General features: G+C 54.6%; 1 protein-coding gene across 1 annotated transcript in view; it reads right to left on the reverse strand.

Moving 5' to 3' along the window:
* LOC137226762 (uncharacterized) overlaps positions 1–22,830 on the reverse strand; it is a 254,006-nt gene that overhangs the window by 1,179 nt on the left and 229,997 nt on the right. The window contains 9 exon segments of the mRNA XM_067742317.1: positions 527–604; positions 1,273–1,516; positions 2,386–2,517; positions 4,205–4,334; positions 4,616–4,848; positions 6,194–6,373; positions 6,446–6,622; positions 7,548–7,727; positions 18,885–19,024. Coding sequence (XP_067598418.1) covers positions 527–604; positions 1,273–1,516; positions 2,386–2,517; positions 4,205–4,334; positions 4,616–4,848; positions 6,194–6,373; positions 6,446–6,622; positions 7,548–7,727; positions 18,885–19,024 — 1,494 coding nt within the window.

Below are 22,830 nucleotides of genomic sequence, written 5' to 3' on the forward strand. Positions count from 1 at the left end.
GAGCAGGGGTCGGAGGTGTGTTGGGAGCCGCGTGGCACAGGGCAGAGCCTGTGGGGGCAGCGGGCCGTCCCCGGGCTGCCTCCAACACCCACCCTTGCTCCCCTGGGGCTGACCACACCCGAGGGCCTGGGCTGCCCTCCGTGGTCTGCAGGGGGGATGGCCAGGGGTCGTGGGAAGGCGTGAGGCCTGGAGCTGCTCTTGGGGGGGCGTTTAACGTTTCTGTAGGAACAGGCTGTTAGTTCCTTGCCACGAGGTGCCTAGGCCGGCTGCCAGGAAGCAGCCCTGCCTGGGGAAGGAAAAGCTGGCACCGAACAGCACCGTGCTGCTCCCGGGAGCCTGCGGGGCTGGAGAGCAGGAATATCCACCGCGTGCCTAAGCAGGCTTCCCCTCACCAGCGGCCCCTCACCACCAACCTTTGGGAACACAGACCTGCAAAGGGCAGTGGGCACCTCTGAGGACCCAGGCCCAGCTGACCCTGCTTTGGGCCGGGCTGCTGTGGGTGGAGGTGGGACCACCACCTGCTTACCTTTGGGCTTCCCGACAGCCTGCTGCTTGCTGGCATTCAGCATGGCCTGCTTCCTCTGTAGCTGGGTGATGGAGAAGCCTGAGAAGGGGCCACAAATGAGAGCCACAGCTGCCCTCCCACACCCCCCTCCTCCCCCTGCCACGGTCCTCTTGCCCTGGCACCAGTGCAGTCTCTGTGCACCCGGCCCTGCCCACGGTACTCGGGGGCTCAGCATCCCGCCCCACCAGCCTGGCTCGGCCGCCCAGGCGGAGGACGTGCTCCGCAGGGGCGCTCTGGTGCACCTCTCGGCGGCCTCCCTCGTCGCCCTGCCCCGTCGCTCACCCTGCCCGGCTCACCGACGTGGCTGGTGCCTACTGTCCTTTCTCGGCCCTGTGGAGGCGGCTCCTTTGCCAGATCCAGAACCGACCTGGTCACCGCCCAGCGTGATGGCCAGGGGCCCAAGGACAGGAGAGGAATGCCGTGCTCACGTGGGGCAGGGGGAGGCCTCTGGAGGCCGGCGCCCACCTCCCACTCCAACTGAGCAGAGGCTCCCACCCTATGGAGTGTGTGCACGCGTGTGGCGGGGGGCAGTGACCCACGCCTGGGGCCGAAGCCACGACGTGTCCCAGAGCCTCGCCAAACCCCGAGGTTCTGCCCGTGTGAGACCGGCCTCTCACAGTCCCAAGGTCAAGCCGGCTCCCCGGCACGGGGGCACGGAGGGCTGGGTGGGCCCTCGCGGTGGGGCCAGGCCAAGCGGGCTCTCGCACCTGTCTCCTGGTCCAGCCGCACCTGGTCCCGCTCCCTGGCGAAGGCCTTGAGCCAGCGCTGCTTCTGCTCGGGCTTCTTGGCGCACAGCAGCTGGCTCTCCCCCGAGGGGCCGCAGCGCAGCCGGAAGGCGTTCCTGACGCTCACATGGAGCTCCCCGTCCTTCCCGTCCTCCAGGTCCACCAGTTCCAGGCCATCCAGGTCCAGTCGGCCCTTGTAGTAGAGCACGTCCCGGCGGAGAAGGTCCTGCCAGAGACGCCGTGAGCCCCCCGGCCCGCCTGCTTGCCCGGCCCCGCGGCCTGAACCATCCTTCTGACCGCATCCGAGGCCCTGCCTCACCTTCTGCCCTGTGACCATAAGGGCCAGTGGGCTGCAGAAAGTGATCTCGGGAGGGAGAGCGAGCCTGGCTTGGCCCACGACCACATGCTGAACCCATGGCGAAGGAGGCGCTCCTTGAGTTAACATTTACTGGCTGGCCTGGGGGTCTCTAAACACCCCCAGCCTCACGGGGAGGCAGCCACGGAGACAGGCAGCAGGCCAGGGCCCACAGTGCGCAGCAAAGGAGAGCATCAGTCTACCGAGGCCAGGCCAGAGCCAGCGCTCAGGAGGGCTGCCCAGCCACTTGTGCCATGTTTTGAAAGGGGAGTAGAAGCCAGCAGCGAAGAGGAGGCCTGGAGGCAGCTGGAACAGAGGATCCCAGGGTTGGGAAGGGGAAGCTGAGGTTTGCAGGAAGAGAAGAGCTGGCTTGAGAAGCGAGCAGGGGCTCTTCAGGAAGGAGGGTATTCTTAACAGCACTGCGCGCCGGTCAGACTCTGAGGGCCACCCTCTGGTCCCTGGGCCACTAGGCTCACTCTGTAGACAGCCCCCTACCGTGCGCGCGCTCGCGTGTGTGTGTGTGTGTGTGTCATTTGGGCAGCAGGGCCCCGGGGAGAGGAATCGTGTATATGTGTGTGTGTGTGTGTGATTTTCTCTGGGCAGCAGGGCCCCAGGGAGAGGAATCGTGTGTGTGTGTGTGTGTCTCATTTTCTCTGGGCAGCTGCTCCCAGCCCTCGACCTCACTCCCTCCATTCCTGCTCTAAACAGGTGCATCTAGCAGGGAAGAGTGACTCTGGTACCTTCTTACAGTAGATGAGCTGGTGGTCAAAGAGAAAAAACATCCTCTGCTGGCTCTTGGCTTGTGGCTGTGTGACACGAGTCAGCTCCCCCGAGTGGATGAGTTCTGAGCTCCTGACCAGGAGATCTTCTCCCTGGGGGACCCAAGGGGAGCCGTGAGCTGAGTGCTCCCATCCTGGGGCTTAGAGCAAGGCTCTGCTGGGCTCGGCATCCTGCCTCTACTGCTGGCTCGGTAGGTGGGGTCCTTACTGGCCCTGCCTGCCCACGGCCCCCGTCGGGCCAGGGTCTGCAGCAAGCAGCAGGCCATAGAGGAAGGGGTTGCTCTTGAAGCCCGAGGAAGTGGGGTGGAGTCAGAAGGCGGTTTGGCCTAGGAGTCGGTCATCTCCGTTAAATGAGGCCCCACAGCAGTCAGTGGCGTGAGCATTCGCAATGTGGCTAATCCCTATCAAGGTGTCATTTAGGAAAACTATACACCGATTTTTAAGACTTAGTATGAAATCAAGACTGTGACTATTTCACCAATGGTATTTTATATGTTGATTACATGTGGAAATGATATTTTGGATATACTGGGTTAAACAAAACATCATTAAAGTTAGTTTCACCTGTTTTTTTCTTTTTCTTTTTTGGCGGTACGCGGGCCTCTCACTGTTGTGGCCTCTCCTGCTGCGGAGCACAGGCTCCGGATGTGCAGGCTCAGCGGCCATGGCTCACGGGCCCAGCCGCTCCACAGCATGTGGGACCCTCCTGGACCGGGGCACGAACCTGCATCCCCTGCATCGGCAGGTGGACTCTCAACCACTGCGCCACCAGGGAAGCCCCTTTTTTTCATTTTTAAGATAGATCCTAACACATACAAAATTCCCTATGTGGCTCACACGGTACTTTGGACAGTGTGGCTCTAGAGAACAATTAGACCTGGCTGGAAGTCACTTCCGAGGCCTGTCTTTTAAAAGGGGTTTCGGAGGTTTTCCTCTGGCTCAGTGTTACGTAGTACCTGAATTCCTATCATCAGACTTCACACTTTCAGATGAAGCCCTACTGCGCCCAGTTCCTCCAAGAAAATGCAAACCACAGCCAGGCGCTATTGGCAGCCACTCAGTTTGGGATAAGTGAGTTTGTGAGGGTCCTTGGTCAGGGCTGGGCCTCAGAACCAATCATCAGGAAAGCAAAAGCCAGGCACCCAAAACAAAACACAAATCAAACACTCAGCCCCCCTCTCAGGGAGTCTAATTCCGTATTTCTAGGATGGGGCCTAGGAATCGTGTTTTTTCACAGATTTTACGGTTGGTGGGCGGGGTTGGAGAGAACAGGACAGGACCGTCGCCGTTAGTTCAGGCATCCGTGCTGCCTTAGAAGATGAGACTGGCCCACGTGAGGGGATTATGTATGCCAGGAAAACGGAACCAGAAGGCTCCTCCGACCGGTGGCAATCCGTCTCTGGTCACACTGTGGCAAGCCTGGCCCCTTCTGTTGGGAGCCCCAGAAGTTAACTCGAACTTGGGGGCCCAGCCTGTCCCCAGAGGCTGGCTGGCTGCACCCTGAGAGGAGCATGTGGCATTTTACACGTGCCCTGAGCTCTTCACCAGGAAGGAGGCCAGCAGGCCTGCTCCGGGAGCAGCGCTCAAGGCCTGGGGCTCGGACACGGGCCGGGCTGGCCCTGCAGAGCCCCAGCTCTCCCTCCTGACACTAGCTCCTGTTTGCTGGCTCCTAGGAGCATGGCCCCCTGCTTCAGCGCCCTCCTAGGTTTCTCAGGGGCAAGCATGGTTTTAAAGCCAAGGCCAAGCCCCACGGCATTTTCTGGGGGTGTTGGGCCCTCACCTCCCAGTCCTCTATGGAGCTCTGCCACTGAGCGATCTTGTCGATGTTTTCAAGTCTCCGTTTCCGTTCGTTGATGAGCTGGGCCACATTCTTCATGGCATGTAAGGCAGCTTCCACGTCCTTGAAATCCCTGGGGCGGAACAGAGGTGGAAGAGGGCTTACGAGATCCCTCTGGGGCTGTGCCCTTGTGCCATTTCTCCACCCATCAAGTGCATACCCCCATCTTCTCCATAAAAGAGGCACAGAGCAGAACTTAATATCCTATTCAACTTTATTCAGCCCAGCCCCTCACTGCAAGGACAGCTCACGAAGGCGGGAATTGTACGTTTCGGTCTGTGCTGTCACCCCAGTGCCCGCAGTAGTGCCCAGCACACTAAAAGCCTCAACAAACCTCCCCCAGCACCCTCCTACCTGTGCTGGGGGTGCGTGTACTTGAGCAGCTCAGCCAGCTGCAGAGGGTACTTGCAGATCTTCTGCACAGGTGTCAGCAGGAAGCCGTCCAGGGAGATGTCGATCATCTTCTGCAGCAGCCGGCAGGCCTCGAAGAAGTACACGTACTTGCTGAGCTTGGCGAGGCGTGAGAGCTCCACGCAGGCGTTGGGGTGGTTGTTGCAGTACTCTGAGTAGATCTGGAAATCCGCTTGCTGTGGGCACAGCTGGAGGTGAGGACGGCTGCCTCCTGACCCCACCAGGCCATGGGCAGTGTGGGGGCGGGGGCGGGAGGCAGCTCAGGGAGCCCAGGCTCTGTCTACCTACGTCTCTGGGCACGAGCCACGCAGAATCGTGCCCAGGGACGTGAAAGACCCCAGAAAACTCAGGCATGCGCTTGCCTGTCGCCACCTAGCTTTCTCTGCAGGGCCCTCAGCAGATATTTTGACAGTATGCCAGGTTTCTGGGTGAAATCAATGATACTAATAAGGAAGGGATATCACGGCCCAAAAGGAGAGAGAGGGAGATTAAGAGAGACCCCGACGGCTGTGCCTCCCGGGCTGTCTTCCTCCTCAGCCCAGTGTTTTGCTTCTTCCTCACAAAGCTCTGGCCTCACATCTGAACACAGCCGCTGTCAAACTTTACTCAACACCATGTGAGAGAGATATATCCACGTTGCGTGTGTTGTACGGGAGACTCACTGTGCCTGCTTTTGTGTGTAACTTTCATCTACCTGGAGCCAGAGGGAGACCTAGGTCTGACCTAGGACTTCGTGGACTTAGGTGGAAAAGGAGGGTAGCTGGCTGCCTGGCAGGCTGCTGTGATGGTCCCACTGGGTAATGCTGATAGCGTGCCTGTTAGACATGCCCTGTTTCCCATTCCCTTGTCACAACTCTGCCTGATGAATAATACAGGACCCAAATTCCCACACTCACTCAGGTACCCAGACCCACCACCTGCTTCTGAGGTCACCCTCCTCAGCTTTCCTCCTGCCACTGGAGAGGGGTGGAAGGGCCTCCCCAACCCCCCACTGCTAGCAGTCGGAAAGGAGCCCAGGTTGTCCCTGATGGGCTGAGCTAGGCATCCTCTGCTCAGCCCCACATGACTGCCACAGGAAAGGGATGAAAACAAGGAGTCCACCTAGCCCAGATGAGTCCAATGAACCTTGGCTAAAATGTCAACTGGCATTTAGAGTGGAAGTAAGAACTAATTCAACCTCAATTCCAGTGTGCTCACTGTGAGAGGAATCCCAGAATTCGCTAGGAACAGCCCTTAGGGTGTTCAGCAGGTGGCCCAGCCCACCTCTGTCCCAAGCAGATCCTTTCCGGGGCCAAAGCCTAGGCCTGCCTGCTCCAAGGAGCCTTCTCCAGCTTGGTTTGCCCACCTCACCCCACCCAGACCCCCAGAAGCAGAGAAACTTCTAAAGCAGAGTGGAAGGGTGACAGCGGTCGGGGCCAGGGATGGTGGGGCAGGGCAGAGCCCCCAGCAGAGATGGGGGGTTCAGGGGCTACCGCACAGGGTGAGGGCCTCGGGGGCGGGGTCCCAGGGCGGGCTGCTCACGTGTTCCAGGAAGCAGGCGCCCAGCTCGCTCAGGTGTGGCCGCTCCCGGTTGAACTTCTGCTCCAGCGCCTTCACGAAGGCCTTCTGGCACCGGTAGATGTCCTCGATGTTCCCGAAGATGGTTCGCAGCTGCTCCTCGCTGAACATGTCCACACGCTTGCGACACTGCCTGAGGTAGCCCTGGGGGCGCGGGCGGTCAGGCTCACCTCCGGGTCCCCTCCACCCCCAGCCCCGCCAGCCCGCGAGCCTCACCTCGCAGATGTCGCGCAGGTGCTTGATGTAGTCCCGCTCGGTGCTGAGGATCTCGTTGATGACGTTGGTCCGCATCTGGTCCTTGCTGCTCTGCGCCTCAGCCCCGCCGTGCCCGGCCCCGCCGTGCCCGGTCCCCAGCGCCGCGTCGTCCGCCGGCTCGTCCTGGTTCACCCGCAGCTGCAGGCAACGCGGCCGGTCAGCGTCCCTCGGGACCGCAGGGGCAGGAAGCCGCTCCGTCACCCGCACAGTGCCCGCAAGGACAGGAGACGCCAGGTCCGAAGGCGCCCCGTTCCCCGGCTTCCCCCTTACATTCGGCTCTGCGAGGCATAGTGCTCGGAACCGGGCACACGCTCACTGCAGGGCCTCTGAACCAGCGCCTGCTCATACTGGGCCCTCTAGGGGCTGTGAAGGAAGCAGACGGGTGATGTGGCCTTGCCAGCTCTGGGACTGTAGCTAGGAAAGGCTCCGGGTGCAGAGAGCGCTGTTCCTCCGGGAGGTCTGGGGCAGGAGAAGCACTCCCCTCCCCACGGCCCTCTGCCTGGTTTGGAGCCTGCGCCTGGATTCCTTCCCTGGAGACCAAAGGCTGCCTTAGGTCTGGGTTCGCTCCCGTGATCTCTTGGGTTAAAGACTTAGCTTGTCCCTGCCTCAGTTTCCTCAGGCGTAGCGATGGCTCCCAGATCCCAGGACTGTTGTGAAAGTTAGAACTGAGATGCCCCGCGCAGATGGTCTGCACAGCGCTTTGCAGATGCCTGGGAAGCCCAGCTGGCTGTGGCGGCTGTACTCTAACACACAGACCCCCCCGCGCCCGGAGGGGACCACTTTTCTGACCCGTTCTTCACTGGCCGCTGAGGACTCCTGGAGGGAGGGGCAGGGGCAGGGATGGAGTTGGTGGTGGCGCAGGAGGAAGGCTGTGTCTGGATTCCCAGGCTGGGCTTCCCGACACCCACCCGCCCACCCAGCCCCCAGCCTGCAGTCCCAGCGCAGCTATGAGTGGGAGGTCCACACACAGCACCCCAGACCCCAGAGCAGTTTCAGGCTTGCACTGCTGAGCAGAGCCAGCTGCCTCTTTACGGGGCTAGGAGAAGCTCGGGCCAGTGCGTACCCGCACAAAGCTTGCTGGAAACCAGCCCTCGCCGTCAGCGACCCGGCCCCACCACCACTCTCTGTTGGTGGCATCCATTACTTCGATGACGTCCCCGGCGTTGAAGCCCAGTTCCTGGTCATCCATGGTGACATGGTCCCAGAGTGCTTCAGCACAGACCACACTGCCATCACTGATGAGCTGTGGAGAGAACCAGGGAGGGCAGGTCACAGGGGTGAGGGTGTTCCTGCCCTCTGTCCCCCACCCCTGGGAAGGGGGGATCCTGACTCGTGGTACAGAGGGGCGGACGGAGGCTCCCGCTGAGCCAGCCGCTCTTCGGGAGGCAGGGCTGTGCCCAGGGCATGTCTAGACTGGCGGTGAACTTGATCCTTGACTGCTAGAATCCTGGGGAGCCACAGAATCTGAGGGCGAGCAAGCTGCCCCCTCCTGCACACAGGGCACACCTTCTTCCCGTCCCCCCTGGGCCGTGATTAAACTATTGCCTCTCAGCTTCCCCCGTGTCTCTGCTGTGCTCCGTGAGGCTGGCCTGGGGCACTGCCGGCTGCATCTCTGCTTGTGCCGGCCGTCCCCTGTGGCATCAGAGGGGACCTGAGAACTGGAGAGGGAGGGGGCTTGCTCCTTCCTAGTGGCTTCTTGTGGACCTGCAGTCTACCACCTGATTAGCAGCAAACACCGCTTCCCCAGGTCTGCTGGTGCCCAGCCACTGCAGTAGCTGGATCCGGTCTGCAGTGTTTTTTGAACGCCTGCAGAGCCAGTCTCGGCCCCCTCGGCACCAGCTGAGCAGCCCCCCTCCCCAGAGTTCTAGGCCTCCAGCTCACAGAATTCTCAGTTTTAATTACTCCAGTCTAGTTCCTTCATTCCCCAGCTCTAGAGAGGAGGGAACGTCTCGCAGTTGCCACCTCTGTCACAGAAACCTCAGGGCTGTTCCTGAGCACTTCATGACTGAGTCACCCACTTTACACCTGGCTGACAATTCTCTATATTGATTTCTCTCTCCGGAAATGACTGGCGTGGTTCCTCCCTCCGGAGGATCAGAAATCGCATTAGGAGGGACGCTCCCCTCCCAGGCAGCCCTTGTGCTCAGAGCTCCATTTTGCACTGGGCTGACTCCTCCCTGCTCATGTAATGTGGGCTGAGTGTCTACTCCGTGAATGACGAGTGGCTCCGTGAGCTTCGGGCAGCCCACCTCCTGAGCAGTGGGCTGGGGGCTGCCCAGGAGGTGAGGTTCGTGCCCCTTGCTACTGGGACCAGGTGTCGGCTCTGACTGTCACAGACCTGAGCTGGCTCTTTGGCTAAGCAGTCAAGGCCTTGGGGCATCACCAGGCACGGCCTCTGTGCTGTTTCCTCCTCTGAGCTGCTGCCCAGCGGGGGGTCACTTGTCTGCACGGCACCCCAAAGGGACAGGGTGAGAAGCAGGGGGTGCTTGGGTACTGGAGCGCACTCAGGCTGGGCCCTTCCTCCAGGGTAGGGCCTGAGAAAGCACGCTCACAAACCACCATGAGGTTCTTCATGTTTTCTTGGGTTTAAACCTGCTCCAAACCCCAGTGAAACCACTCTTCAGAATAATCCACAGCTTATGTATACACCCATCCTCACAGCAGCAGCTGTTCAAGGGCTGCAGATTCCCGTGGCCCACCCAGGGACCCTGGGCAGACAGCACTGGGCTAATCCTGGGGGCTGCAGGCCTCCTCAAGAAACCACTGTACTCATCCCAGCTAAGAAGACCTACTACAGGCTTGTCCTCTTCTGCAGGGAGAAACCTCCGGGCTGCAGTGCGGCCAGGATGAGACCAGAGGATTCAGCGAGGCCACGTGAGAAGAGCTGGCCAGCTGCAGCCCGGGAGCAGGCATCAGGCTGGGCGGCCCACAGCCGGCACACGGGCACAAGCAGGCTGCCATCCAGCCCTCAGAGGATCTGGCCCTAGACCAAGAGGAAGCAGAGTGGCTCAAAGGTGGTGCAGTTGAGCCAATGAGGACGTGGCTGCAGGTGAACATTCCCGTACAGGGACAGTGACCAAGGGTGACTTGGCCCATCAGGATGGAGACTATTTGGGAAGGCTTGTACGTTCTGAGTGATGAGTTACGGAGACTGGGGAGGGTTCACCCCTGGAGCTGCTTTTGTAACCTGAGGTTTGAATCTGGCAGGGAACAAAACTTCTGGTTTATTAAGCTTTGTAGTTTTGATCCTGGGGAAGTGGGTGTTCTGAGACTCCCTGTTCCGGCACGCACCTGCCAGTGCACATTCACAGGCTGGCTAATGGGATGCTACACTCTGATCTCTTGAGAACAATCTGCTAGATCGCAGGCGGATGCCGTCCGTCCTCAGGTCACACGAGCTGCACGCGCTAGTCTCCAGGACAGCGTGGAGGTAGTCCCCACTGCTAGAGCCCAGGCAGGGAGGAAGCACTGCAGACACACCCCACACAGCCCAGCTTCTGACCAGTTCCCTTCCCAGGTTAGTCCCACATGATTATTAATCAGGTCAGGCATCTCCCCCTGTCCCCACCTTCCCTCAAATGAGTCCTGAGCAAAATCCCCGCTTGCATGGCCCAGTGCCTCCTGCCTGCTCCCGCTTTATTCCGCCAGCCTTTGCGGAGAGGTGCGGGTCCTCCGCAGGTGGTCTCCTGCTCAGCTTTGGGAAGGGCTCCAGGTGTGGGGCAAAGGGGCAGGCTTCCTTACGCCTTTATGGACAAGCCCCCATACCCATCCTGACCCGTCACCTAGAAGCCCTTGATGGCAGGGGGTAGGGTAGGGTGACCTTTGTCACTTCCTTGTCCCAGCGACTTGCTGGGCACAGGGGACTTGATAGACACACAGCCATGAGCAACTCCCCTGATATCCCCATGCCTCGGTCCCCATCAGAACCCAGAGTAACAGTGTGCTGTACCTGGGTCACCAGTCTCCCGTGTAGCTCTACAAATAGGAGGTGCTCAGACAAGGCACAGCTATGACATTAACCATTTATGTGACGTCACTAAGACAAGATGCAGCTCCAAGAGGTCAGAGACACATTCCACTTTCAGGACAGCCTGGAGGCTGCCAGGGCCAGTGCTGGGTGGGCTTCTGGACAGAGGCCCTTCCTGGCACTCTGTTTGAGGTGCAGCTGCACTGAAGCCAAAACTCAGGCTGGGCAGGGCCAGGGGCGAGGCTTCCGGGCTCCCTCCTGGCCTGGCAGGGGGGAGCATACGCTGGCTCTGAGGTATGGGGTGTTTATGTGGAGGCAGGTGGGGGACTGTCCCGGACGGCGGGGGGCAATTTCAGGACGAAGACAAGCCAGGGACAGGGTGCTGGATCCCCTTTTGTGCCTCAGAGTTTGACAGGGCTGGGAAAGCCAGGCTCTGCCTCAAAGCGCCCCCTGATGACCACCCATCACCCTCCCCACCCTGCCCCACCTCCCAGCTGTCTCACACATGCACGCTGGTGGAGGAGTCCATGCCGACAGTCTGGGAACACAACGCAGATCCCACGGGCCCCCGCACACGCAGCCCAGGGGTGCCCACCTGCAAGGGGCAGGGTGGGGGGCGGCCTGCCTGCCGTGGGGGGCACGCTGACTGAGACCACTTATCTAACACCTAAAGTGGGAAAAGCAACTGCAGGCAACATAAGCAGAGGAGCCCACTCATCCTCAGACATCTCTCAACCCGCACAGAAAGGCATGTCCAGGTCCGCTCACACGGTGGTCACATGTGCGAGGTTCCCTGACAACCAGACAGCTGCGGCCACAGCGGCATCTGCACCCTCAGTCACTCACACACACACACACACACACACACACACACACACACACACACACACACGAGACAGACATTAAGGACCCCATGGCACGTGTCACCGCGCCCCTAAGTCACCCACCCGGCCGTGCCCCGGGGGACGCGCACACAGACGGGCTCCAGCGCACGGGTTTGAGGTGTAGGCCTCCCCTCGTGGGGCGGTGCAGGGCTCTCGGGGCCCCGCCTCGGGCAGCTGGGGGCTGGGGCGGCCACAGCCGGAGCCGGGCGGCAGGAAACACGCGCAGCGGCGGAGGGGGCCCACGCCGGCGCCACTCACCCCGGCGGTCAGCGGAAGGCCAGCAGGAATATCAGCACGACATTGATGAGCACGAGCAGCGCCAGCACGGCGAAGACCACCACGCGCTGGGCGCCGGGGGGCAGGTTGCAGCGCAGGAGGGCGCGCAGGACGCTCCCGGGCGGCGCTGGGCGGCGCCGGGACTGCGGGGCCCTGGCCATGGCGCCCAGCCTCCCAACTCCGCGCGCCCGGGGATCCCGCCGCGACAGGTCGGCCGCGGGGCTGCCGGAGCGCCCAGAGCGGGGGCGGAGCCGCCGCTCTCCCCGGGCCGGGGCTTCTCCCTCGCCGCGCGCGCCGCGTCCCCCAAGACCCGGCCCAGCGACCCGGCCGCCGGCGGGGGCGGGGCTGGGGGCGGGACGGGGCCGGGCGGCTCCACCCGAGGGGTCTCCGCGGTCCTGGCTCCGCGCGGGCCGGGCGCATAGATGACCACGGTGGCGCTTAGGGTGCCGGGGGCCAGGGGTTCTGAGTCCTAACACCAAGGGCTGCCCTTGGCCCCGACAGCACAGATGAGTAAATGCGGCTCTGAAAGGTCGATTTGCTCTGTCATAAACTCGTCCAGGAATTTGAACTCTGGACAGACTGGCGGATCCGTGTTGAGATGCTCCAGAAAGGCCCTGACTCAGAACCTCTCCTACTGACCTTGCCCATCAGAGCGGCATTTTGGTCCTATGGGAAAGCAGCTGGCTTCTTCAGCCGCTAACCCTCCCTCCCCAGTTTCACTGAGGTATGATTGACAAAAATTGTATATATTTAAGGCGTACGACTTGATATACACTGTAAAATGACCACCACAATCAAGCCACTGTGGTGGCTGGATTACCATTTCCATCTCCTCACAGAGTTACCATTTTGTCTGTGTGGTGAGAACACTTTAAGAACTAACCACTCAGCAAATTTTAAGTACAATACAGTACTGTTAACAATACTCACCATCCTGTACATGAGATCCCCAGAACTTATTCATCTTGCGTAATTAAAACTTTGTACTCTTTGACCAACATCTTCCCATTTCTCTCTCCCCCAGCCCCTGGCAGCCACTCTACTCTCAGATTCTGTGAGTTTGACTTTTAGATTACACATGTAAGTGCAATCATGCAGTCTTTGTCTTTCTGTGTCACTTAGCATAATGTTCTCTAGGTTCATCCACCTCGTTGCAAAGGGCAGGATTTCCTTCTTTTTTAAGGCTGACTAATATATATACCACATTTTCCTTCATCCATTCATCCGCTGACGGACACTTAGGTGTTTCCATATCTTGACTATTGTGAATAATGCTGCAGTGAACATGGGAGTGCAAATATCTCTTCAAGATCCTGATTTCATTTCCTTTGGATATACATCCAGAAATGGGATTGCTGGAGCGTATAATAGTTCTATTTTAAACTTTCTGAGGAACGTCCACACTGTTGTCCAAAGTGGTTGCACCAGTTTACATTCCCAGCAACGGTGTGTAAGGGTTTCTTTTCCCACATCCTCAAGAGCACTTATCTTTTGTCTTTTTAATAATAGCCATTGTAAGGTGTGAGGTAATGTCTCATTATGGTTTTGGTTTGCCTTTCCCTGATATTTGAATGTCCAGTAACGTTGGGCATTTTCTTTTAAGAGATGTCTATTCAGGTCTCTTTGCCCATTTTTTAATTGGGTTATTACTATTATTATTTCTGGTTTGTTTTTTGGGTTCTTTTTTTTTTTTTCTATTGAGTTGTGAGTGCCTTAGAGATTTTGGATATTAACCCTTTATCAGATATACGGTTTGCAAATATATTTTCCCACCCCATAGGTTGCCTTTTCACTCTGTTGATGGTTTCTTTTACTGTGCAAAGCTTTTTAGTTTGATGCAATCCCACTTGTCTATTTTTGCTTTTGCTGCCTGTGCTTTTCAAATGTGTCATATACAAAAATCATGGCCCAGAACAATGCCAAGAAGCTTTTCCCCCTGTTTTCTTCTAGTAGGTTAATGGTTTCAGGTCTTACATTTGAGTCTTTAATCCCATTTTGAGTTGATTTTTGAGGGTCCAATTTCATTCTTCTGCACGTGGTTCAGCAGCTTTTGAAAAAAACCCTATGTCAGGTACCCGGGGGTTTCTACTGCCTCCCAGACAGAGCTTGCAACCTTAACCTTGCAGGGCTCAGAGCTCATGTGCAAGCCTGTCATTCCATCCACAGTGAGGAGCTCTGTCACGGTCACCGAGCCCCTCTGATGGGTCAGGAGGCAGCAGCTGAGGGGGCCGAGGAGACTGAAAAGCAGCTCAGAAGTGGGCAGAGGTTTCCAGGCTCCATGCTCAGCTCTGAGGCTCCTGGGGCAGGAGAAGCCCATGGAGGGATTACGTGCAGAGGCTGGGTGTTCCCTTGTGGGTGGCTGTATGTTCAGGTTCCCTGTGTGTGTGCCGGCTCTACATGCATGTGAGTGAGTAGAGACGATGGTGCCTGTGGACGTCACCATCCTGCTGAAGAGTGCAAGTGGACGCCGGGATGTATGTGCGCAGGTGGGTACCTGTGTGTGTGGCAGAGGAGGGTTGGGATGTGTCCAGAGAGGCTGTCTGCCCCCCTCAGATCTGAAGGTTCAACTGGGCCTATCTGTCTAGTTGGGGGAAAGAGTCTTCTTTTCCTGCCCAGTTCTTCAAATGACTGGCTCAAGATTTTCTCCCTTCAAGCTCTCACAAGGATTGTGGGGACTCCCTATTGCCCCAAATCCCAGCACTGGTAAGACTGTGTGACGCCTCTGGTGGGGTGTGGCTCGGACCCCTGACTTGAGTCATTGTGCCCCTGTGGTTGCAGAGCCATCGGACACCCAGGAAGGAGGGCACGGTGGGCTGTGTGACCTCAGGCCACCAGTCAGAGTGGTTCCAGGAAGCCACTGGTCAGCGCAGCACTGAGTGCTGTGGGTCTACAGGACCTTCCTGCTGCTGCCTGGCCTCGGGGGCGAGCTTCAGGACTTCAGCCACGGCTCAGCTCTGGGATGACGCTTGTGTCCCCTGTGCAGCTGAGCAGCCTGGGAGACGTTAAGTGGCAGAAGAACCTTGAACCTGGGCTGGGATGGAGGACTGAGAGGTGGCTTCTGCCCCACCCCGGGGCACCCAGCCTTCAGATCCCGGTGATCTGGGTGTACGGCAGGGAAGATAGTAGCAACAGTATTTGTGTGTGTATTTCATGACCAAAAACAAAGCCAAAAAAGCTTAAAAACAAAGGCGTAGGCCCTTGAAAGATTCAGGCTGAAAGGATCCAAGCCAGGGAGGAGTAGAAGAGGCAGCAGGGCCTGGCCCGCCAGGCTAGCTGGGTGAGTGTGTAGGTCTGGGAGGGGCAGGACTGCCGTGGAGGGGGGTGACCTAGGTGTCCGGAACATGGCTTCAGGAGGGTGAGGGAAGAGGAAGGCTGCTCTGGGCTGCTGACCATGGGCCTCAAGCTGCTCCTGCCCCGTTTCTCGGAGACCTACGTCCGTTTGTCACCCAGCTCAGGGCGCGCATTAGGGGTCTGGAGCCCTGACCAGTACTGGGCTCCTCCCTGGGGCCGGGGAGGGGGTGCAAGAGCTAAGTCAGGTGTGGGGACAGATAGCCAGGGTCACAGGCACCAGGGAAGGCAGAAACTTCTGGATGGAGGGTCAGACTGCCTCCAGGAAGGGGTGGTCACAAGCCAGCCTCGCATCCTGCGGTGTTCTCTAAATGCTCCACCAAGAAGTGCTGGGAGTAGGTGGATGGCCAGACTGTCTTCTGTCCTTGGTGACCCCACGGCCTGGGGGGCCGGGCCAGTCCGGCTTCCCACCTGCTGTGCTGGCCAAGTTCCCGGCAAAGCTCCTTTTATGCTTGAAGCCCCAGGTTGGAGGACAAGCTTTATGTCTGTCTGCCCTCTAGTCTGGGTGTCATCTTCTCTCCGCAGGATGATCCAGGAGCTGCCCTCAGCGCCCCCTTGCCCTCCTGGAGCAGGTCTACACACAGGTGTTTGGAGGGGAGCTGGACATTCGAAGGCCCTCAGCTCCGTGCAGCAAGTGGGCAGAGCTGAGAGGAAGCCCAGCTCCACACGCGTGCCGTCCTCCAGCACAGCTTGGCCTGGCCCGGAGGGGAGACTGCAATCTGCAGGGCGGTGGCTGAGCACCAGGAGACCCCAGGCCTCCTGGCTGGGGGCCGGTCCCATCTCACAACTTTGGGTGGGGAGGTTAAAAAGAAACAAGAGCAATGTCTTCCAAAGACACTGCCTACTTTCAGCCCTCAACTCTTCAGAAAAAAAATCCCTGGGCTAAGAATGTCCTCAGGCCTGACCTCAGGGGTGACGCCAGCTCAGCAGAGCATGGCCGGAGCTGTGGGAGGCAGGGAGAGGGTGGGAGGGGGGTGAGGAATTGGGCAGACAGGCCCAGGCCTGGGCCTGGGTCACGGGCATCTGGAGGGGACAATACTGAAAGGAGAGGGGACACTTCTGGGCCCTGACGTTAACTCATGCTGCAGGAACTGGACAGTCACAAGGCACGAGGCACAAGTTAGGGGCAAGGGATACAGGATGAACAAGACATCTCCTTCCATTGGGGCACATGCAGACGAGGCCAGGTGCCCACACACACACATGCAGTGCCTGCCGTCACCCCGGCGGTCAGCTCCCGGAAGGCAGGACGATGTCCTCTGCACAGCTCTGTCCCAGACCTGAGACACTGCCTGACACACACTAAACACTCAGTAAATGTGTGTCACATGCATGCAACACACACATGCACACCTCACACTCAGATCTTCACGTGGTCACACACACACGCTCCTCATGTACCCAGGACACAAAAGGGCTTCGCTGCCCCCCCTGCATCGCCTGCTCTTCAGGCCAGCTGGTTTCGGTTGCCTCCTGCTTAGGAAATTGCAGAGCGATCCCTCCTTAGGTCACCAGGAACTAGACAGTGTCCCAATTTAGAACATGACACCAACGTATTCTTAGAAAATACAAGTGCACGTGTGAGTTTAGAGCAAGCCAGATGCTATTTAGTGTGGACTTCTCTCTGACACGTGTTGCTTCTATTATCTCCAAGCCTGAAACCCACACTGACCACCAGTAAGCCTTCTTGCCTCACACGCAAGAGCTGTGCGTGCCAGAGGGGCCGGGGATGCAGAGCAGGACGTGCTGATCTCGCAAGGCTGGGGGAACCAGCCTGTCATCGGAGGATCACCTCTTATGTCTCTTTGGAGTTCCTGATAAGGTGAATCTATTTAATGCTGCCCAGGAACCGTAACGAATACAGCCTTTCCCGGTTACCCAGTACACCTGGGCATGGTGACTCTCCTACATGCCAGTGGGGCCCAGGGGCCTTATTCACCCCACACAGAGGAAACAGAGGCCCGAGACGGGAATGACCTGCAGCAGGTCCTCCACTAGCCAGCAGCCCAGCCCCTGCCCCATGTCAGCCTTGTATCACTGGAGGGGCTCTGCTGCCTGGCCCGGCCGTCCTCCTCCGTGGCATGCTGCATCCTCACCCCACCCTGGGCGCTCGCCCAGGGTCCAGGGAAGACCAGCACCCTGGGAGTGCTGAGGGCTCTAAACACAGGTACAACACCACCACGCTGTCCACTCAGTAACCTCAAATACCACGCAGGACCTTTGAACCAAACAGGAAACAAATTCTCTAAGCAGCTAAAATAGGTCCTATACAATTCATGGTCTCAATTGCCTTCATTGCCCTTGGCCAGAGCCTACTTGTTCTTCTAGAGCACTCCTGGCTCTTGGCTTTCGTCATCCAAAGACCTTAGAATGGACAAATTTTTAAGGGCCAAAAAGGCACCTCCCCACCAGCAGCATGATGTGACGGACCAGATTCCACCACTAGGTAGGAGATGAACAGCTATAAAAAGTAGACACGAGAGCTCTAACGACGCAGCACTGATGGCCAATCAGATAACCCCACACGGAAAGCTTTATGTTCCTATTCCTTCCTCATTACCATCTGCGTCATTGGAGGTTGAGAGCCCACTGCATGCTACGTTACTTACGTTTGTCCGTCCTCCTGTAACCGTACGGTCATCCTATTTTACAGCTCAGCACTCAGAGGACTACCTGCTCAGATCTCCACACCTGGTCGCTGGCAGGGAGGAGCTCTCATCCAGGTGTGAGAGACTCTCCCCCTGCCCCACATGGCCTCCCACCGTGGCTGGGCCCCAAGACTGAGGGCGGCTGAATCTTCAAGAAAAAGCAAACTATTCTCTGTGAATTCTACTAAGATGACATCATTTTGGAGCCCCTTCCATTCAAAATAGTTTATGAGAAGCACTTAAAGAAAGGCTTCATATATTGGAAAAACCAACTTATTTGGATGCTTATTCCTTATGCATCATGGATTTTGATGAAATCATTATTTAATGACTACTTTAAATCATCATTCAGAGCCGGGCCTGTGGGAAGCGCTGGTGCACTGGTGACTGTCAGGTAGGTAGTGAGGACACCACACTCCCGAAGGGCTCCAGAAATGTCAGAAGCTAACTGTTTGTACACTGATCTCCTCGTGAGGGGAAAATCTTCTGCAAGATCGTGGGTGGTCTGATTCATTTTAGTGAAGCAGAAATACATTTATATCATGGCCAAGAGGAGAATGTGGTGCTGTTATGGACATGTGCTTGTGCCAGTTACCTACCACATTATGTTCAACAGCCTTCTCCAAATTAAGTGAAAAAGAAGATGGGGAGAAAATAGAAGTATGAGTGAGAAAAACAGAGGAGTGTCCAGGTCTCGAAATTTCTCCTTCCTTGGAGAATACAAAAGGAGGACTTGGCATGGGGACCAGTTTTGCCTACATAAAGTTTCGTACTGATTTCTTCTGCTTAGGTAGGAACAGTAAAAAGTGGTAACATATACTACACAGTTGTCATAGCAACAGCAATACTCTTTAAGCTCTTGGAGTCAATAGGGAAGAAATCATGTGCCTTGCCCAGGTCCTGCCCAGGCAACTAGTTGATAGGTCAGGGGCTAAGCCCTGGCCTCCTTCCTGCCAAGCAGAGCTTCTTCCATCCAGGACAGTGTTACAGGAGTTACATCACAGGTCCTGGGTACCACACCTGCTATTTTGGTTTCCTTCTAGGCCCCTTGAGGGCAGAGGGGAGGGTCCTGGATTTGACAAGCTCTGCTCATGGACACCACATTCTAAAGTGAGAGCCACAGGCTGAACCTGTGTGGAGTGCACGCCGGTGCCACTGTCATCTGCTTGGAACACAGACTGTGGACATCCAGGCCTGCATGAACGTGCTGAAGTCGCCCCGATGGCCAGGTCGTGCGTTCCAGCCCCATCCCTTCACCCATGCAGCCCTGACCCTACCTCGTTGATGGCCAGCTGCTCGCCGCCCCCTCCAGGGTGGCTGTAGTGGTGGCTGGAGCTGTGCACGTCCTCGTACAGGTCCTCCTCACTGCCTGCCTCATCCGCACGGAGCGCCGTGTCCAGAGCTCCATCAGGGAGGGCTGGAAGGAGAGAGAGAGCAACTGCTAAAGGGCAGCAAGGGAGGGGACATGCGGAGAAGGAGACGAGCCTTTCCGGGATAAACGCTCCTTCTGTAAGAAGAGGGAGAGGGTCTGGGAGCCAGGTTCTCACACCATTCTTGTTGCAAAAACACAGTCTGGTTGAAAAAGTGCACTGGTCGACTTTCACACATCACTGTAAATCACCTACCATTCGGTCCCCACCAGCTCAGTAAACAAGGACACACAACTATGTGCCGTGGCATGACACTCGAGTCCCCTCCCGTTGATTTCAATTCAAAACCACTTACCAGTGTGTCAGGTATACATAGTATACTTTACCATACCTCATACATGGCATAAGGCCCTTAAAAATGCTAACAACTTCTTATTAAACATATATGTATATATCTCCAAAGAAATATACAGTATATACATGCAAATATTGTTTGAAAATTAATAAAATGAACACCTGTGGCACTTATCATGTTTTAGAAAATTCCAGAATCTTAGAATTCAACCTCCTGTATATCCTACTCCAATCCCATTCCCCTCTCTTTCCTTTAGCGATATCCAATATTTCAAGCTTTCTATAAATTATACAGGCTGTCTTTGTTTTAGCATTTATTTCTGTTGAGTTTTGCATGGTTTGACCTCATATAAACAGAACCATCCAGTAACTTTTCTTCTCTGACTGGCTTTTTTACTCAACAGCTCATGTAGTTGTGATGATTCAGTCTCCCTGACGCACAGTCTTGCATTTTGTGAGTATTTGCAGCTTTGCAGGTGCACTGCACTGCTGCAGAACATCGGGTGTTTCCCATGCTGTTGCTGGTACAAATGATGGTGCTGCAGACACATCCACGTACCGCCTGGGCATGGATCGCAGACTTTCTCCCAGAGTTTCCCAACCTCTTTTTCATTATTACCCCCGCCCAAAGAGCCTTTTATACATTGTTTTCCTATTGACCCCAATGAAATTTTAATACCACGAATATACTATATATTTTAAAGTCCTGTTGCTCTTTGGAGGATCACAAACCATTGTGACAGCTAAGATTTTCGCCCTCTTGGATGAAACCATTACCCGTGGAGTGAATTCATGCTGCTGGGTATAGACACCTAGGTATGGCATCCCTGGGTCCTGGGTATGCCAAACTGTCCCCTAAGCTATCCTATCAACTTAGACGTCAGACAGTGTGTAGGAATGTTTCCAACTCTACATCCTCCCAACTCTTGGGATGGCCATTGTCAGTTTCATTTTTGACAGGCCGATAGGTATGAAATGGGATCTTAGTGTAGTTTTAATTTAAAACTCCTGCTTCCTAATGTGTTGAACATCTTATCTTCTATGTTTATGGATTATCTGTATTTCCTTTAATGTGAAGTGTCTATTGAGTGTTTATTTTTAATATAATCATTAATGTAAAAATATATTTCTATGTATGTATAGTTTATATACATACACTTTCCCCCTCTATTCTGGATACCCATCTGTGCCACAAGTGTAATCTCCCTGTTTGTGGCATGTCTTGTCTCTTTAAAAAAATTTTTTTTAAATTTTATTTTTGGCTGCGTTGCTTGGGTCTTCGTTGCTGCGCGCGGGCTTTCTCTAGTTGCAGCGAGCAGGGGCTACTCTTCATTGCAGTGCGTGGTCTTCTCATTGCAGTGACTTCTCTTGTTGCAGAGCACGGGCTCTAGGTGCACAAGCTTCAGCAGTTGTGGCCCACGGGCTCTAGAGCGCAGGCTCAGTAGTTGTGGCGCACAGGATAAGTTGTTCCACAGCATGTGGGATCTTCCTGGACCAGGGATCAAACCCGTGTCCCCTGCATTGGCAGGCGGATTCTTTAACCACTGCGCCACCAGGGAAGTCCCAAGGTGAGGACTCTTTTCTAAAAAAGTGTAACCATAGCACATATCTAAAACAGATTACAGTCTATTGAAAGTTGTCTGTCATACCTTTTCCTCTAAGGCATTAAAAAATCTTTTTATTTTGAAATAACTATACAGTATAGGGTGTTCTGACTCTACTGCAGAGAGGTCTTGTGTCCCCTTCACCTAGTTTTCCCCAATGATTATATTTCATATGACTCCAGAAAACTGCCCTTGGTACAAGACATGTAAATGGTTCTATGTCATTTTATCACCTGTGTAGATTTGTGTAACCTCCACGGCAATCAGTATGTAAGCTTTTGAGGTTGACTTTTTTCACTCAGGCAAATGCCCTTGAGATCCATCCAAGTGGTTGCTTGTATTTTTACTTCATTCCTTTTTATTGCTTAGTAGTATTCCATGTAATAAATGTGCACATTTTTTTAAACATTCACCCATTGAAGGACATCCGGGTGGTTTCCAATTTTAGGCTGTTACAAATAAAGCTACGAGGAACTTTTATGTACAGTTTTTTGGGTGGACATAAGTTTTCATTTCTCTGGGATAAATGTGATTGCCCAGGAGTGCAACTGCTGAGTCATATGACAGTTGAATGTTTAGTTTTTTAAGGAACTGCCAAACTGTTTTCCAGAGTGGATGTGCCATTTCACATTCGCACCACAATGTATGAAAGATTCAGTTTCTCAGCATCCTTACCAGCATCTGGTATTGTCGCTATTTTATACTTTAGACATTCTGATAGGTGTATAATAATATTGCATCTTGGTCTTAATTTGCATTTCCCAAAAGGCAGGTGCTGTGGAACATCTTTTCATGTGCCTATTTGCCATTCATATATCTTCTCTGGTGAGGTATGTCTTCATGTTTTTTGCCAATTTTCTATTTCTATTGTTCATTGTTTTGATGTTGAGATTTGAAAGTTCCGTATATATTCTAGATATGAGTCCTCTGTCAGATACGTGGTGAAAGTTCTGTGTATATTCTAGATATGAGTCCTCTGTCAGATACGTGGTGAAAGTTCTGTGTATATTCTAGATGTGAGTCCTCTGTCAGATATGTGGTTTGCATGTATTGTCTGTCAGTCTGTTGCTTATCTTTTCATCCTCTTAACAAGGATTTCACAGAGCAAAATTTTAAATTTTGATGAAGTTCAATTTATCAAATTTTCCTTTTATGGGTGATGCTTTTGGAGTCACATCTAAGAACTCTTCACCAAATCTTAGTTCCAAAAGATTTTCATTTATGTTTTTTCCTCTAAAACCTTTTACACTTAAACCTATGATTCATTTTGAGTTTTTTTGTATAAAATGTGAGATTTAGGTCAAGGTTCATTTTTATTGCCTATGGATGTCCAGTTGTTCCAGCACTATTTCTAAAAAAAAAACTTTCCTCTACTGAATTGCTTCTGTACTTTTGTCAAGTATCAGTTAGCCAAGTGGGGACATTACTATCAATTTTACAGAAATAAAAAGAATTATAAGAAAATACTAACAACTGAACTGTTATACACCAACAAATTAGATAAACTATATGAGTAAATTCTTAGAAAAACACATGTACTAAAACTGACTCAAGAAGAAATAGAAAATCTGAATAGACCTATAATTACCAGGGAAATTGAATCACAAACTTCCCAACAGAGAAAAGCCCAAGATTTGATGGCTTCACTAGGGAATTCTACCAAACATTTAAATAACAATTAACATTAATCTTTCTCACACCTTCCAAAATACTGAAGGGGAAGAAATACTTCCTAACTCATTAAAGCCAGACAAAACACTATTAAAAAAAGAAAACTGAAGACAAATATCTTTCATAAATATACATGCAAAAATTCTAAACAGAGGATTAGTATACCAGTAAACTACTAGTAAAGTGAATTCAACAGCATATTAAAAGGATTATATATCTTGACT

This window comes from Pseudorca crassidens, chromosome 6, assembly GCF_039906515.1.
Source record: "Pseudorca crassidens isolate mPseCra1 chromosome 6, mPseCra1.hap1, whole genome shotgun sequence".
NCBI lineage: Eukaryota > Metazoa > Chordata > Mammalia > Artiodactyla > Delphinidae > Pseudorca > Pseudorca crassidens.